The 17,125-nt window shown below is 58.5% G+C and overlaps 1 protein-coding gene across 2 annotated transcripts in view; it reads left to right on the top strand.

Moving 5' to 3' along the window:
- The window catches only part of AGAP3 (ArfGAP with GTPase domain, ankyrin repeat and PH domain 3), a 116,770-nt gene extending 99,924 nt beyond the window's left edge, over positions 1–16,846 (top strand). For both annotated transcript variants that reach the window (XM_054058403.1, XM_054058405.1), the window contains exons 14-18: positions 11,842–11,996; positions 12,550–12,640; positions 12,822–13,044; positions 14,727–14,982; positions 15,218–16,846. In XM_054058403.1, coding sequence (XP_053914378.1) covers positions 11,842–11,996; positions 12,550–12,640; positions 12,822–13,044; positions 14,727–14,982; positions 15,218–15,439 — 947 coding nt within the window. In that variant the 3' untranslated portion in view covers positions 15,440–16,846. The remainder of the gene's footprint in view (positions 1–11,841; positions 11,997–12,549; positions 12,641–12,821; positions 13,045–14,726; positions 14,983–15,217) is intronic.
- Positions 16,847–17,125: the final 279 nt, after the last annotated feature.

The raw sequence follows: 17,125 nt of genomic DNA, 5'->3' as shown, positions 1-17,125 counted from the left end.
GACCTGAGGCTTCAAATCATGGGATGGAATGGGTTGAGAGAGATCTCAAAGATCATCCAGTTCTTTGGGAGGGAGCGCTCTTCATCCAACCTGGCTGATACTTAGGTGGAATGGAGCAAGAAGCCCCTCACGATCCTGGTTTCTCACCTCCAGCAGAGGCAGGATGGCCGTGACCTCATGTGTTGTTAATGGTAATTAATTAGGACCTGTATGAGAGCACACTATGCAGTTGGAATGTGCTTCACTAGGTGTACAGATACTTTCCACCACAAGAAAGAAGTGATTCCTGTTTGCTGGTGCCAAACTTCCATCATTCTGAAGTCCTATGCTGACCACATGCCACTGGCCAGGGTGGTTTGGAAAGGTTTCTCTCCTTCAGGGAATGAGGTGGATCCATTGGTTTGTCTGTGCTGAAAGCACTAGTGGGTTTTCCATTGAGGAATGTTGGTGCCTGTGTGGTTTCTGAAGAGGAATGGAAGCACAGGAGGGACATGGAGATGTTGGAATGGGTTCAGAGGAGGTCATGGAGATGATCTGAGGGCTGGAGCACCTCCTGTATGAGAAAAGGCTGAGAGAGTTTGGGTTGTTCAGCCTGGAGAAGGAAAGGCTGCAGGGAGACCTTGGGGCAGCTTCCAGTACGGAAAGGGGCTCCAGGAAAGCTGGGGAGGGGCTCTTGATCAGGGAGTGCAGGGATAGGATGGCGGGAACGGTTTTGAGCTGCAAGAGGGGAGATTGAGATGAGATCTTAGAAATGTTTTGCTGTGAGGGTGGGGAGGCCCTGGCCCAGGTTGCCCAGAGCAGTGGTGGCTGCTCCATCCTTGGAGGGGTTCCAGGCCAGGTTGGATGGAGCTTGGAGCCCCTGATCCAGTGGGAGATGTCCCTGCCCATGGCAGGGGGTAGAACTGGAGGGGCTTTGAGGTCCCTTCCACCCCAAACTATTCTTTGATTCTAAGAGAATTGGAAGTAAGGTCCCAAAGTTGATGTGATTGTGGTGTGGACATTAAAGTGTTCAGCTTTCCAGAATGAGGGCTGAGAAGTGGAGGAGCGGTGTTTTCCGTGCTTATGGAACTCTGATCCTGTTCAGCGCAGCCAATGAGGGCTGGATGTGTGCAGATCTGGGATCAGAACTTCCCCAAAACTGGATCATTTTCTCACTGGAGAAGGGATTTAGTGTGGGAAGGCTTTTATGGAGTGGCTGTGTGGGATTGCTGCCATTCCAAGTCCTGACATTCCCTTAGTTACTTTTCTCCAAGCTCTGTGCGATCTAGCCCCCAGGAGAATTCCCAGCCCACCAGGTGGGCACATCAGATGGTTGTCACCTCCTCCTCGGGTGCCCAGTCTGTGAATCTTTGAGCCCTCCCAGTTTCCCTGTCGTTCCATGGGCTTTTATTTTCCAGACCCATGCTCTTCCTTGCCTTCTTCCCCTGCTGGGCACCACCCTGGACAGGTGGAGGCTGCGTATCTGCACAAGGACATCAGAATATTCCATTACTCCTTGATGTGGTGTGGTGCTAGGCAGGGCTCTTGTGGGATCAGCAGCCACATCCTGCCCTGTTTGGGTCAGATGTGGCAAATTTAGAGCCCTGGCAGGTGTGGGAGCACTGGATTTTTTTCCTGCAATGTGCATTCCTTCACATTTATCCTGACGGAACTTCGTTTACCAGTGAAGTATCTGTTCCCAAACTTCACTTCCTGCTGTGCAGCCCTTGCCCACCGCTGCTCCTACTGCTGCCACGAGCCTCTGGCAGCAGAACCAGGAGCAGGAATTCCACCTTCCTGGAGATGCTGGGAGACGTGGGAGCAGGAAGGGAGCAGGGACAACGTGTGTGGATATAGGAAAGTGCAGCAGAGCAGAGTGGGCATCAGAATTCTCCCTCTGCGCCTCCAGCTGGAATCCAGACTTTCCAAGTCCCTGCCTCCTGCCTCGGTCGGCACACGGGAACAGCATCCGTGGGCTCAGCGTCATGGTCAGGCAGAGGGGGCCGGAGCTGCCGCTCCCAGGCATGGAACATCTCCCATATGGGCTGTTGTACAGTGGGATTTGGTGCTTTTTGGGTTGGCTTTTCCAAAACATTCTTTGAATTTAGATTTTATGGAATCTACTGCATTAAAAGACCAATATGGCTGCAGTTCCATCATCACCACAGGTTTCCCTGCACCAGCACCTCCGGGCTGTGCGTGACATGGACAGGGATAGGCTGTGGGCACAATGATGTGCTGCTGTGCAGAAGCAGAACATGCTTCGAGGTCAACAGCTTGGTCCTGCTGCAGCCAGCAGCTAACAGGGAGAGGGGTATGCCTCTGGAAAGAGACCTTGAACATCCCTGTGCTCGGAACAGGTTGTGGAGCTGAGTCACAGGCAGATGATCCCGTGCTGGGCATGTGTCCGGCTGGTACGGGCTCTCCCTGCCTGCAGCACCCTCTTTTGGCAGCGCAGTTTGGCTTTCCAGTCACTGGAGCGGGTGCAGCTCAGGGCTCCGTGGTGGCATCACCCAGACCAGGCATCCTAGAATGGATATGGAGTGACTGTAGGAATTATGTTCGGCTCCCCTGGACACCTGTGTGGAGTCACAGGCAGGCACTGTCCCACCTGGCAGCCTGTATTGGAGCTGGAAACTGTGAGCAGGGAAAGGAGAGATGATGAGTGTGAGGTCCCGTCCTGATGTCCTCATGGTCAGCAATCAGTTCCCCTCATGAACCTGGGGCTGAGTGTGGCCCCACATTGTGGCTATGACTACTGGCATGAAGTGGTGTCCGTAAGCATGTCTGATTCCTCCTGGGATCGTTTTTAGTGCCTTTGGAACAGTTGCAGCAGTTTTCCACAGCAGGATCACCAGAGCTTTGTGCTTTCATGTCAAGGTGTAGAAAGGCTGGAAAATGGAGATTGAGAGAGAATGGGTCAGGAGCAGCTCTGAGGAGAAGGACTTGGGGTGCTATGGGAGAAGCTCAGCATGAGCCGGCAACATACGCTCACAGCCCAGAAACGACCCGTGTCCTGGGCTGCATCCAGAGCAGTGGGACCAGCAGGGAGATTCTGCTCCTCTGCTCTGCTCTGCTCTGGTGAGACCCCACCTGGAACCCTGTGTCCAGTTCTGGAGTCCTCAGCAGGGGAGGGATGTGGATCTGTTGGAGCGGGTCCAGAGGACACCATGGAGATGATCCAAGGGCTGAAGCACCTCCTGTACGAGGACAGGCTGAGGGTTGGGGTTGTGCAACCCGGAGAAGAGAAGGGGAGACCTTAGAGCAGCTTCCAGTACTGAAAGGGACTCCAGGAAAGCTGGGGAGGGGCTCTTGATCAGGGAGCGCAGGAACAGGACAAGGGGAACGGTTTTGAGCTGAAAGAAGGGAGATTGAGATGAGTTCTTAGGGAGAAATGTTCTCCTGTGAGGGTGGGAAGGCCCTGGCCCAGGTTGCCCAGAGCAGTGGTGGCTGCCCCATCCCTAGAGGTGTTCAAGGCTGGGTTGATGGGGCTTGGAGCAACCTGATGCAATGGGAGGTGTCTCTGCGAATGGCAGAGATTGGAACTGGATGGGCTTTGAGGTCCCTTCCAAATCAAACCATTCCATTCACCTCCGCAGCCACGACAGAGTGGGGTCAGCTCTGTCCGAACGTCTCCCGGGCGCAAGCAGCAGCAGGAGGTGAGCGGAGGCGCAGATATCTCCGCTCTGGCCTCCGGATGCGCCAAGCGTGCGTGCGCAGGGCACGAGCATCTCAGGTTGGCATCCTAGGAAAGTTGGTGAGGTCTGGGGATAAATTGCCATCAGTTTATCTCATTTAGGAGGTAATCAGAGCCGGGGACGTGCGGAGCAATTGAATCTTAGTTGTTCTGAAGTATCATAAATCAAACGAGCTGTTGCTTTTTTACATGGGCGCATGTTAAAGAGAGCGCGGTGTCAGGTTGCCAGGGAGCATCCGCAAACTATGGCAAGCGTGGTATTGGGCTGCCGGGGATGTCACTGCACGGGAGAGCGCGGCTCAGGCTGTCGGAGCTCCCACGGGTTGGCAGGCGCTGTCAGGGGACGTGGCAGCAGCCCTGGGCAGAGCTCATCTGCGCTGTGGGGATGTGATGTCAGCCTGCAGGGACCATCCAGAAAGTCTGCTTGAGATCAAAGTCCGGCAGATGCTGCGGCCGGGAGCACGTGTGAGCCTGGAGTCCCCACTGCAGCTGAGTCTCCTCTGTGCCCAGAACCTCTGGCTGCTGTTCCAGGCAGCTGGGAAGGCTCTCGGGAGTGGCACAGGCATCTCTGATGGCAGCAGCACCTTTGCGACGCTCCCTGCGCCAGCATCCCCGTGGCTGCCAGAGCTCCAGGGATAATGAACTTCTCATGTGCTTAAGGAGTGATGCAGGGTGCATGGCGAGAAGCTGACAGCCTCTTAATGCGTTGCTCTGCGGCGGCCAAACGACGCGGTTTTGTCTTTGTTTTTTAGTTTTAAAACCCAGGGGAAATTGATGGCCGGTACAGAGTTGTGTCGGGGCGGTGTGCGTGATTAATGCCAACTGTCAGGGGCTGTTGGGGGCTGATCCCGGAGAGCCAGCAGCGCGGGGCTGAGCCAGAGGGATTGCTGGGGATTCCAGCTGCTCCTGCTTCACTCCCGCCTGCCCCATGCCGCTCGTATCACCAGCACCTCGCTGCCTCTTAATTTAGAGCTAATTCAAAGTCACTCCTGCTCAGGATGGACCCCGTCAGCTCCCAGCTCTGTCCTGGTGGCAGGAAAGTGTTCTGTGCCCGGGCATCGCTGCAGCACAGCTGATCCTGTCTCCATCAGATCCACATCCCCTCCTTCTGTGGGTCCTGGGGACCTCATACGGCTCCGTGTTGTACCTCTGGGAGACCCTCGTGCACTTCCATAACCCTGTAGGTGCATCTTGCAGTGAGCCCCCACTTGCACCACAAAGCCCACATTGTCCACGTGACCCAGTGACTCCTGGCATGTGCACAAACTCCACGTGCCCCTTCTGCTGCCTCCCAGACCCACGCTATGCACCCCTTATGGAATCCACTCCCCTCCCAATGCTCCTGGTCCCTCTGCACATCACGATGTGGTGCCTTGGGAGCATCTTCTCTGCCCAACACTTCAGCTCGGCTGCCTTTGCTCTCCTGCCCCTCACAGACATGCAGGCATCCATGCACACACATTCGCGTGCCCGTCTCCACCAGTGTCTCTCCTGCCTTTCTTTTATTCTCTTTTCCTGTGTGTCCCGGCAGTCAGGGTGGGTAGGGACATGCCGGCCCAGCCCAGAGCGCTCTGTGTCCAGGGGCTGTGGGACAGAAGGCGCCGAGGGCTCCCGGCAGTGCTGTTCCTGCTGCAGCAATCCCGGAGGCTCGGCGCCACGGAGGGGGCCCGTCCCCGATGCTCTAATACAGGTTAGGAATATTGGGTTTAATGATCTGCAAAATGAGGAGGCAGCGAGCTGACATTTACGAATGGTGCCGCATCCTTCTCTTCCCAGACGCCTGCTAATTTGTTGATATCCCAAACACCTCGTAATGATGTGGCAGCTTGCAAACAAGCATCCTGCAGCCGCCTGGCTCTGGTACGGAGTGGGCAGTGGGAGAGTGGAGCCATGGGCGAGGGACTCCCTATCCCAAAGGCTGGAATGGCCCTTGGTTCCCTGCTGTGTGCTGGAATTGTCCCCACGCCTCCTCCCTCAGGGACCACCTGCGCACCAGGGCATTCGGAGGCACCTTGGCTGCACCAGAGAAAGGGTGGGAGAAGGAGGGAGAGACTGGATGTGACTGGGAGCCAGGGAAAGCGGGGGCGAAAGAGGAGCCTCCTGCTCCGAGAGCAGAGCATGGATCCATGTGACCTTCCCATTGTGCTGATGTTGAGTGGGATCCTGCTCCTTCTTCCTGGAACCGCTGGGATGCAGGGAAAGGCATCCCACACCACAGGGCCTGCATCTGCATCGCTGGTGAGGAGCATCCCTCCGCATCTCCCGCTGTGACTGGATGGGCAGGTTGGTTGGAGCTTGGAGCCCCTGATCCAGTGGGAGGTGTCCCAGCCCATGGCAGGGGCTGGGACTGGATGGGCTTTGAGGTCCCTTCCAGCCCAAACCAATCCATGATTGTAGGCGTGGCTTCTTTCCTTCCTCTCACCCTTTCACTTTGTATTTGTTCCACGCAGGCCAGGAGCCAGCATCGATGCTGGGCGCCTCAGTTTCCACGTGTTCCCAGCCCTGTGGTGCTCATCTCCTGGCCCCGAGGAGATGCTTCCGCCCAACACTGGAGCCCAGGGGTTGTGAGAGTGGCTGAAGGCGGTGGGGCTGTTTAGCCTGGAGAAGAGGAGGCTGAAGGCGAGACCTCATTGCTCTCTGCAGCTCCCGGAAAGGAGGTTGGAGCCAGGCAGGCTCTGCTCTGAGGGAACAAGGAATAGGATGAGAGGAAATGGTTGCAAGCTGTGCCTGGCAAGGTTTAGATTGGATATTGGGAAAGATCCCTTCGTGGAAAGAGTTGTCCATGACTGGCAGAGGCAGTGGTGGAGTCTCCATCCCTGGAGGTGTTCACAGAATGTGCAAATGTGGCACTTTGGAACAGGGTCCAGTGGGCACGGTGGGGTTGGGCTAACGGTTGGACTGGATGAGCTTGGAGGTCTTCTCCAACCTCTGTGACTCCATGGTTCTATGACTCCAGAGCTGCCTAGCAGTGGGGGCTGACGGCTCCCCACTCTCTGGCATGGCCGGCTGGCAAAGCGTAGCTCCAGGAGAAGCCAAGCAGCTCATCGCGGTGGCTGCAGGAGCCCTCGGGCCCCTCGGTGTGATAGCTCCATGGCTGTTGGGATCTGATCCGTGCGGCCTCGTCTGGCCGTGGCCGCTGCGCGGTGCCCTTGTTAATTGTGCTCTCATTTGGAGCCCTGGTTGCCGGGCAGCGTTGGAGCGGGGTCAGGGGTTAAGGCCCATTAGCGGGACCGGTGCGCTCCGAACTCCGCTTGGCAGCTCTTCACAGAGCTCAGTCTTTAAAACATCATCAAAAAATCATCAAGAGGGAGCGAGCCGAGCGCGTCCGCTTCCACTGCCCACTGATCCTAATGGAGCTGCCGTAATGGACTTCCACCCGCGCGCCCACAGGCAGTGCAGCACCAGGGAGATGGGATCGGCCCTCCAGCCTCGGGATTGCCCTGCAGCAGCTGGAAAAGGCTCCCCACTCCTGCAGGAGCAGCTCCTCTGGGGCCAGGGCCCTAAGGATTCTGAGTTGGCATGAGCCAGGGCAAGCCTGGCCACCGGGAAGGAGCCTGTGCCCCATGCCCGGTACAGGGAACAGTGTTCCGCCAATGCAGAATCCAGCATCCCAGATCCTTCTGCCTATGGCATCTGCTTTGCGCTCCCTGCTCCTTTGGGCAGAAACGCTCCTGCTGGATGAGAAATCTCTCCAAAAATGGGAGCAAGCCCCATCCTTTCCCTGGAGCCGAGACTTGAGTCTGTTTTCACTTCCAGGGAACTCCAGGACTCTTCCCAGTGCATTGGAGCCGGCTCTGCACCCCATTCTGCTCCAAGTCCTCAGTTCCCATCCAGCTCTGCCAAGCCCTGCATGCGGAGCCGAGGGTGCAATCCCACAGCTTCCAAGGAGATCTGGCCCCGCAGCTCTGTCCTGCCTCACTGTCGCAATGAGAGGCAGTAGTTTCGCTTGGGAAAGGAGCCTTGGCATGGAGGAAAAGCTGTCGCCCTTTGTTCGCTCTTCCCGGGCTCTGCTGGGAGCAATGGGCCCTTTGTTCGGAGAGGAGCTGGAATCCGGGAGGCACAAAGGGGAATGGGGGGCCTGCGGCTCGCCGAGCTGGCGCGGGGGCTTTGGCACCACTGCCAGGGCTGGGACCAGGCAGTTCTGAGGCTCTAGGGTGCTCCGGAACCACGGCAGTGGGAAAATCTGTCTGAGCAGGATTGGAGCCCCAGGAATCTCGCTGTTTGCCCGTGGTGGGGTGTGGGCAGCCCAGGAGGGATCCCGGCAGGAGGGATCCGGCTGCTGCTCCTCCATGAGCATCCCAAGGACTGGGAGAAAGAGGGCATCCAGCACTGGCTGTGCTGGATGGGATCCTTGCTGGATGGGATCTGTGACAGAGAGGAGCTACAGCGAGCCCTGCCTGGGAGCTGCGGATGCTGCAGGGCAGGCGTTTGCCACCGTATCTCTGCTGGAAAATGTGCTGGCATGGGAAGGCTCTGGCTGGGATTCCTGCTGGCATGGTTGGTGGGGAGGTGCTGAGCAAACGGGAGAAGGGAACAAGGATGATGGAGTTGTGTGAGCCCATGGCAGGAATCTGTGCTGTGTGCCGGGCACCGTGCCGGCCAGCTTGTGGCTGTGCCAGCAGCAGCAGAAAGCGGCTCAGCAGCAGGGAGCACCTGGAAGTGCATCCAGGACTTCCCATGTCCGAGCAGCTGGCCTTGGGCTGCCTGGACACTCCCTGCCTCTCTCCCCTTCCTGGCTCAGTGCAGGAGCTGATCTGGCAGCTGCTGGGCCTGATCCTCGCTCTCTTGTAGCCACAAGGAACCATCTCCCAGGACAGTGGGAACGCTCAAGGCTTTGGGCTGTGGATCCGGGCTGTGGCATGGAAGAGATTGGAGCAGGCGCTGGCCCAGGCATGGATTGGAGCCGAGACGGGGCTGGGCAGATCCCTCAGGGGTTGGAGTGCCCATGTCTAGGGGTTGGCACTGCTTCTGAGGAGGACACGGCTATTAGCCTGGCTGTTTGGCTACTTGTTCTCCCCATATTCAGAAGTTCCCAGCTGGATATTTTCCAAGACTCTTGTTTTCGAGTTGGCATTTGGTGTCCTTGGAGCTTCCCCAGCAAACGCCCGTGGGATGGGAGGGATGTTGCCTGCAGGAGCAGGGACAGTGGAGTCTCCTCTGCGGCTGAGAGCTGCGGGAAGGGGCAATGCACTGGGCAAGCTCCGTGTCTGGTTGGGCGAGTGCGTCCCAGAGAGGGGAAGAGTCCAGCGGCATGACTGCACTCTTGTTCTTCTCCTGGTGCCCCAGCAAGAGAAAGGCCTACGTCTTTGCCCAGGGAAAGAGTCCCAAGCTGGTTCTAGGGAGAAAGGAGGGAAACAGCCTTCCCTTCCTGTCTGGGAAAGCCCTTCACCAGGACAGCCCTTCATTCCAGAGCTGTCTGAGCCTCCTGAGGGTGTGCTGGAGTGGAGACCAAGCCTCACGCTCCTGCTGCATCCTGTTCATCATCTCCAAGCCTCCATGGCTGCTGGGATCTGTACTGGACACACCGTGAAATGCTCTCAGCGCTATGGAAGGGCAGGCATCTTTCCAACCAAATGTTACTCACGCTTTTAACCCCCATGGAATGCACGATCCCGAGCCTGCTGGGTGAACAGCACAACGCTCTTCAACACGGCACCGCAGCAGGAGTGGTGTTTTACTCTCTGGGGGTGATGGAAAGAGATGGAGAGGTGGGGGCTGTGCCTGGGACTTATTAATGCAGGTGGTGGTGCCTGCAGAGCAAGCAAGAGCCGGGAAAGAGCACTCGGAAGAGAGGAAGGGCCGTGATCTCCTAGCACCCCCATCGGAGATGCCTTGCCTCAAGGAGACTCCCCTGGCTGCACCCGTTTTCTGCCCTTGGTGGGGCCCTGCTGGTGGCCTCTGCTCCCCTTCGTTAGCTCTGCAGGGTGCTGTAGCAGGTCTTGGCATCATGGAATGATTTGGGCTGGAAGGGACCTCAAAGCATATCAACACCCCTACCATGGACTGGGACACCTGCCACTGGATCCGGTTGCTCCAAGTCCCACCCAACCTGGCCTTGAACCCCTCCAGGAACGGGGCAGCCGCCACTGCTCTGGGCAACCTGGGCCAGGGCCTCCCCACCCTCACGGGAAAACATTCCTCCCCAAGATCTCATTTTCATCTCCCCTCTTTCAGCTAAATTCCACTTCCTTCACCCTGTCCCTGCACTTCCTGATCCAGAGCCCCTCCCCAGCTTTCCTGGCACCCCTTTCCCTACTGGAAGGTGCTCTAAGGTCTCCCCAGAGCCTTGAATTCTCCAGGCTGAACAACCCCAACTCTCAGCCTGTCCTCGTACAGGAGATGCTCCAGCCCTTGCACCATCTACATCATCGCTCTCTACAACTACCTGAAAGGAGGTTGTGGAGAGGAGGGAGCTGGGCTCTTCTTCCAAGTGACAGGGGACAGGACAAGAGGGAATGGCCTCAAGCTTCGCCAGGGGAGGTTCAGGCTGGACATCAGGAAAAAAATTTTCACGGAAAGGGTCATTGGGCACTGGAACAGCTGCCCAGGGAGGGGATTGAGCCACCTTCCCTGGAGGTGTTTGAAGGATGGATGGATGAGGTGCTGAGGGGCATGGTTTAGGGATTGACAGGAATGGTTGGACTCAATGATCCAGTGGGTCCTTTCCAACCTGGTGATTCTATGATTCTATGATCTCCGTGGCCGCCTCTGGACCCTCTCCAACGGCTCTATGTTCTTCCCATACTGAGGACTCCAGGTCCAACAGCCACTGCCCTCCCGCTGTTTCCCTGCTCCGTAGGAGGCTCCCCCGGCCACTCTGTGCGGAGGCGGGTGGGCAGAGGTGGGGATTCCATCCATCCCCACCCGCTCTGCTCGCTCTCGACGGCTCGGCCGCTGCTGGCCGGGCTGGGCCCCTGCGTCTCCTCGCTGCCTCTGGAGCCGTGCAGTTGACTCCCTGCTTTTAATAGAGAGCTGGGAAGGCACATTATGGAGATGAGGGTGTTATTTGCATAACGCTAATTAGGTAATTACAAATCATTTTGCTATGAGCTGGAGCGTGTGCTGTGACATAACGTTTATTAGTCATTCCATTCAGGCCCCGCTTAGTTAAGTCATTTACTGCACTAACGACTGAAGTTGGCAATAAAAGGTAAATGCTGGTGCTTGGGTGCAAAGCTGGGAGAGGGCTCCCGTGGAAATCCATGCTCCAGCTCAGAGCAGCTCCTGGCGTGGGATGGGAGGGCAGAGCCTGGCCTGGCACCTGAATGGGCTGGCACAACAGTGCTCAGAGGGCAGGGAAGCATTTTAATTCTTGGGTTTCGGCAGGATCTCAGTCATTTTGGGGTCATTTTCTCAGGGCCTGGGGTGCTTTTGTGTGTTTTCACTGTCCCCATGTTTCTGCTGGTGGCTCTGCCACAGAGCACTCCAGCACCTCACTGGAATTGCACCCATTGGCTTGCATTGGAGGGATGAGAATGCTTCCGTTTCTTCCTATCCATGCTCCCATGTCTGCTGCCTTCCTTGCTTCCATCCCTCCTTCCATCCATCTCCCATCCCAGCTCCCATCCCAGCTCCTCACAGAAGCAGCTCTGCTTGGCCGTCTTCCAAGGAGACCCACGGCCACCAACTTCCAAGGATCCCCATGGCCACTGGCTTCCAGGTTTAGGAGTCGGATCCTACCTTCCCAGCAGAGCAGATCCGCAGGCATGGAGTGCTCGGGAGGCCTTGGGAGATGATGAGACTGTTTGGGAGCTCCAGCTCTGTGGAGGAGCTGATCCCAGTGCTCCAGAGGTCAGCAGCTTTCTCCAAGGGTGGAACATGTAGGACACGGAAAGCAGGGTGCAACTAGTTTTCAGGAGTCCTGTGCAGCAGCCTCTTGGGTTTCCTGGTCTGGGAAAGAGGCTATGGATGTTCATGTGTGGAGGGAAAGTCAAGCCCATGCTGGTGGATCTCTGACACAGGGAGCTGTGGGAACAGCAGAGGGGAGCTCTGGTTCCTCCCTGCTGACATTCCGTGTCCCAGCTTCCTAGGATCACAGCTCCCAGCAATCCCAATCCTGCCCATGTGCAGGCGCCAGCTTGGGTCAGTGTGGGTGCTCACAACCTGCGAGGCTGGCATACCCTCCTCGTCCCTGACCTGCGTCCCGGCTCACCTTTGTTTTCCAGAGCCGGATGAGCCGTTTGAGTTTATCATCGTGTCCCTGACGGGGCAGACATGGCTCTTCGAGGCCTCAACGTCGGAGGAGCGGGAGCTTTGGGTCCAGGCCATCGAGAGCCAAATCCTGGCCAGCCTGCAGGGCTGTGAGAGCAGCAAAAACAAGGTGAGCGTCCTTGCAGGAGCCCTTCACTACACTTGGCATTGGATTTCCTGTGTCTATCACTGTCTCAGGCTTCCCTTTCTATCCTGGCTGTATCCCTTCCTGATCCCTCTGCTACCAGTCAGGACTGAATCCTGTCCCGGGACTGTGCTGCTCCCTGCCTGCTCTCCTGTCACCTCTCCGAGCTCCTTGTCCCCTTCTCAGCCACAGAGCATCGCACCAGGGCTGGATCCCGCACTCTCCTCCATCCTTGAGCAGCTCTGCCTTTCCACTCTTCCTTGTGGCCCCCGATCCCCTGCTCCTCCAGCTGCAAAGCCATGACCCTGTTCCCATTTCCCGCTCCTGCAGTGGAGCCTGCGGGATGCCTGCGGCTCCCACATGGGGTCATGGGGTACTGAGGAGCAGACACGTGGCTGAGTAAATGGGAATCCATGCTCCTCCAGCCCCTGTTCCCGCTCCTGCAGAGAAGTCGACTGGAGCAAGGAGCCGGCGGCTCCCAGATGGGGTCACAGGGTGCAGGCACATGGCTGAGTAAATGGGATTTGTTACATTCCAGGCTCGTCTGGGCAGCCAGAGCGATGCCCAGGCCATGCAGGCCGTCCGCACTGCCCGTGGGAACAGCTTCTGCGTGGACTGCGATGCTCCAAGTAAGAGATGCTGGCAGGTGGGACCGGTGCGGGGTCCTTCCCGCTCCATGCTGCTGGGGCACTGGACTTAGAAGATCCTGGTGGGCAAACACAGGTCTCCTGGGTCAGCGGAGGCTGGTGAGTCCACGCTGGAGTTAATGCTCTTGTACTAATGCTCTCCTGCTCATTTTCCTGCCCTCAGATCCAGACTGGGCAAGCCTGAACCTGGGCTCCCTCATGTGTATCGAGTGCTCCGGGATCCATCGCAACTTGGGCACCCACCTGTCCCGCGTGCGCTCCCTGGACCTGGACGACTGGCCAGGCGAGCTCCTCATGGTCATGACGGCCATTGGCAACGCCCTGGCCAACACCGTCTGGGAAGGCGCAGTGGAAGGATATCCCAAACCCACCCCCGAGAGCAGTCGGTACGGGAGGTGGGGGCTGCAGAGAATTGTCTTGGACAACGCCACCGGGAGGCTTGAGGGCACCATGGAAGGGTGGGAGCAGCCAGAGGGTGGGCAGGCATTCAGGGAGAGAGTTGGGGTTGTCCTGCTTGGAAAAGAGAAGGCTGCAGGGAGACCTTAGAGCAGCTTCCAGTATGGAGAGGGGCTCCAGGAAAGCTGGGAAGGGTCTCTTGATCTGGGGGTGCAGGGAGAGGATGAGGAGAACGGTTTTTTGCTGAGAGAGGTGAGATTGAGCTGAGATCGAGCTGAGATCTTATGGAGAAATGTTTTGCTGTGAGGGTCCTGGCCCAGTTTGCCCAGAGAAGCAGTGGCTGCCCCATCTCTGGAGGTGTTGAAGGCCAGGTTGGATGGGACTTGGAGCCCCTGATCCAGTGGGAGGTGTCCCTGCCCATGGCATGGGGTGGAACTGGATGGGCTTTGAGATCCCTTCCAACCCAGACCACTCCATGATCCTGTGACCCCTGAGGCACTTTTGTGTCCAAGGTCCCATCTGCCCATGGTACTGGAGTCTCTTTCCCACTGTCCTTCTGGGCCACCAGGGCTTCTTGGCTGCCCATCTCCACGCAGTGCCTGCTGGAGCTGTGGCTGATGGCAAAGCCGAACGGGTTAACATAGATGGTTTGGCAGCGTTGTTGTTGGGGTCTCCAGGGTGCGTCCCTTTCAGGCCCTTGTCTGTCCCTATCGGAGCGACTCTCCTGTCACTCATCCCAGCAAGAGCCCATTCTACTGCTTATCGGCGGTGGAGCGCGGGTCAGGGGGCGGCGGCAGTGAGCATGCTCCGCGCACGGCATTGATGGCCGCCCGCCAGATGCAGATGGATAGAATGGCAGCAGATAGCGGTGGCACGGCACACATCGATCCGCCCGCTCCTGTGGCCCCAGGCGGGATGGACGCTGCTGCAGCCCTTTGTTCGCGCCAGGCGAGACGGCAGCAGCGATAACGCGCCTCCCGCGGCACCGGGCTGTCATGGACAGTCGCTAACCTTTCCTTGATGCTGGCCACAGTCCATGCACAACAGCATGGACGGAGGGGGCTCCTGGGCTGGCACAGGGCGAGTGGGGTGGATTCAGGGGTTCCAGCACGGAGATACAGGCACCCCGATGTTCTGTGAGGGATGTGGATCCATGTGAAGAGGGTTCAGGGGTCCCAGCATGGAGATACAGGCACCCCATGGCACCATGATGGATGTGGGGTCTGGGAGTTGGATGTTACTGCTGTGCTGGGCACATGGAGAGGGTTCAGGGTCCCAGCATGGAGATACGGGCGTCCCATTGAATTGTTGGGCACAGGGTCTGGGTATGGGATGCTGCTGCTGTGCTGGGCACATCAGAGTGGGTTCAGGGATCTCAGCATGGAGATACGGGCGTCCTGTGGCACCGTGGTGGATGCAGGGTCTGGAAATTGGAAACTGCTGCTGTATGGGCACGGCCATGTGTGTGCAGCATCTGTAAGGAGCTGCAGTGAGAGAAGCGTGGGGCCTGTGTCCGGAGCCATGGAACAGAGCCCTGGTGACATCTTACTTGGGTGGGGACACCGTGGAGGTGGCTGCAGCCACGGGGTGCGTTTGGGGCAACAGCCCTGGTGTGGGTGCCCCTTTGCCTGAGGGTCAGGTTGTCCAACCCATGACCGTGTCCCATTTACAGGGAGGAGAAGGAGCGCTGGATCCGGGCCAAGTACGAGCAGAAGCTCTTCCTGGCTCCGCTGCCGCAGTCGGACATCCCGCTGGGGCAGCAGCTGCTGCGGGCCGTGGTGGAGGATGACCTGCGCCTCGTGGTGATGCTCCTGGCCCATGGCACCAAGGAGGAGGTGAATGAGACCTACGGGGATGGCGATGGGCGCACGGCACTGCACCTCTCCTGCGCCATGGCCAACGTCGTCTTCACGCAGCTACTCATCTGGGTAAGGCAGGAGCCCAAAGCCTCTGCCGTGGCCCCATCCCAGTGCTTCCCTGCTCCCAGGTCTCCAGACACCCCTCGTCCATTCCTCTCCCTCGGGTTCCCCCCTGTGCCACTGGCACTGCCCTGTCCACCATCCTCTTCCTGCTGGCTCTGCCAGTGCCGGTGCTACTGCGGTGCCATCCCTGTGCCGCCTGGCACCTGGGCACTGCTGAGCGGCCCCTTTCTCCCCCACACAGTACGGCGTGGACGTGAAGAGCCGGGACGCTCGGGGCCTGACCCCACTGGCCTACGCCCGGCGAGCTGGCAGCCAGGAGTGCATCGACATCCTGCTGCAGCACGGATGCCCCGGCGACAGTGCCGTCACCACGCTGACCCCCAGCCTACCCCGCCGCAATGCCAATGCCAACAACAATGCCGCGGTGCCAGCCGAGTTTGGCTCCAGCCCCAGCGCTCTCTGACTCCTCACCAGGCCTCCCGCTCGCTGCATGGCCACCTTCCAGCCCAGCTGGGGACCAGGGCTGCAGGAGCGGGTCGGTGAGCGGCACAGCTGGGACACCCACTGTGCTCTTTCCGCACCAGGACCCCTGTTCCGACCAGGAGGAGATTGAGGGGCCAGCACCCTGCTCCTCTGCACCAGTTCCTGTTGCTGCTGGGAGGAGGTTGGGGAGCCAACACCCCACTCTTCTGTGCTGATTCCTGTCCCTGATCCGGATGGAAGGAGATTCAGGAGCTGGCACCCCACTCCTCTGCATCGGTTCCTGTCCCTCTTCTGGCTGGGAGGAGGTTTGGGAGCCAGCACCTCTCTCCCCTGTGCTGGTTCCTATCCCTGTTCCAGCTGGGAGGATGTTTAGGAGCTGGCACCCCACTCCTCCGTGCCAGTTCCTTTGGAATCTTCCCCTGCAGCTTGCGCAGGGGCCCCCTCATAGTCTCTGGGTTGCAGGGGCTCCGGTACATCCTGTTCCCACGATCGGTACAGCGGGAGGAGAGGCGTTTTGCCCATGCCCCCTCCACCACAAACCCATGTAGATAATTGAGGGACTCAGCCGGTACTGCGGAGGGTGATGGCTGCGCCCACTCTCCCACCCAGCAGGGCGGTTTAGGCACTTCCCTCCTTCCCTTTCCAGCCTTGCTGTGCATCCCAATGCAGTGGGGGCAGCAGGAGGTTCTGCCATATCCCAGTGCAGTCACGGGGGGGGGGGGGGGGGGGGGGGGGAGGGCAGCAGGAGGTGCCCATGTGCCCCCACATCCCTGTGCATTGGGCAGGTGGAGGGCAGCAGGAGGTGCCCCCATATCCTGATGCAGTGGGGAGATGGAAGGCAGCAGGAGGTGCCCCCATGCTCACTGCATTCTGATGCTCCTCTCTGCTTCCAGCCAGAGCAGGGAGAGATCCCCTTGTTGGTCCAGCTCCCCACGTACGGATTCAAAGCATCCTTGGACAATGGTCCCTCCCACCTCCCCAGTGACTATGGGAAGAGGACGGTCACCCCAGGACCCCCAGCTCTGTCTGTCTGTCTGTAGCGTCCCTGTCCTTCCAGGTTCCAGCCCCAAAGCCATACAAGTGTCCCCATCGGATCATCCTTGCTGGTCCCCGCTGCTGCCCAGGCGGGGCTGGTCTCCGGCTGAGCCAGAGGAGAGAGGAGATGAGGTTTTGGGCCAAGCCCGCAGCCCAGTGCCGCAACCCCAAGGCTTCGGATGCTGCCGTGGAATGTCCCTGTCGCTCGTGTATAAAATGTACATTGGAAATATTTATATGGACACTCTGTATATACCGACCCTTTGCCATGAGTCGCCCCGTCTGTGTTCTCTGCAGCCAAGGAGATAACGGCCAATAAAGCATCATCCCACCTCCTGCCCGCACGGCTCCTCTGTCCCTTGGGCCTCCAGCGCAGCCTCTTCCTGCTCTGCAGGGTCCGGCTGGTGTCCATCCTGAACGATCCAAGGGCTGGAGCGCCTCCTGTACAAGGAGAGGCTGGGAGAGAGTGTTGTTCAGCCTGGAGAAAAGGCTGTAGGGGGACCTTGGAGCAGCTTCCAGTATGGAAAGTGGCTCCAGGAAAGCTGGGGAGGGGCTCTTGATCAGAGAGTGCAGGAGTAGGACAAGGGGGAATGGTTTTGAGCTGAAAGAGGGGAGTTTGAGATGAGATCTT

Source organism: Cuculus canorus, chromosome 2, assembly GCF_017976375.1.
Source record: "Cuculus canorus isolate bCucCan1 chromosome 2, bCucCan1.pri, whole genome shotgun sequence".
NCBI lineage: Eukaryota > Metazoa > Chordata > Aves > Cuculiformes > Cuculidae > Cuculus > Cuculus canorus.
This window is presented reverse-complemented; position numbering and strand designations above follow the sequence as displayed.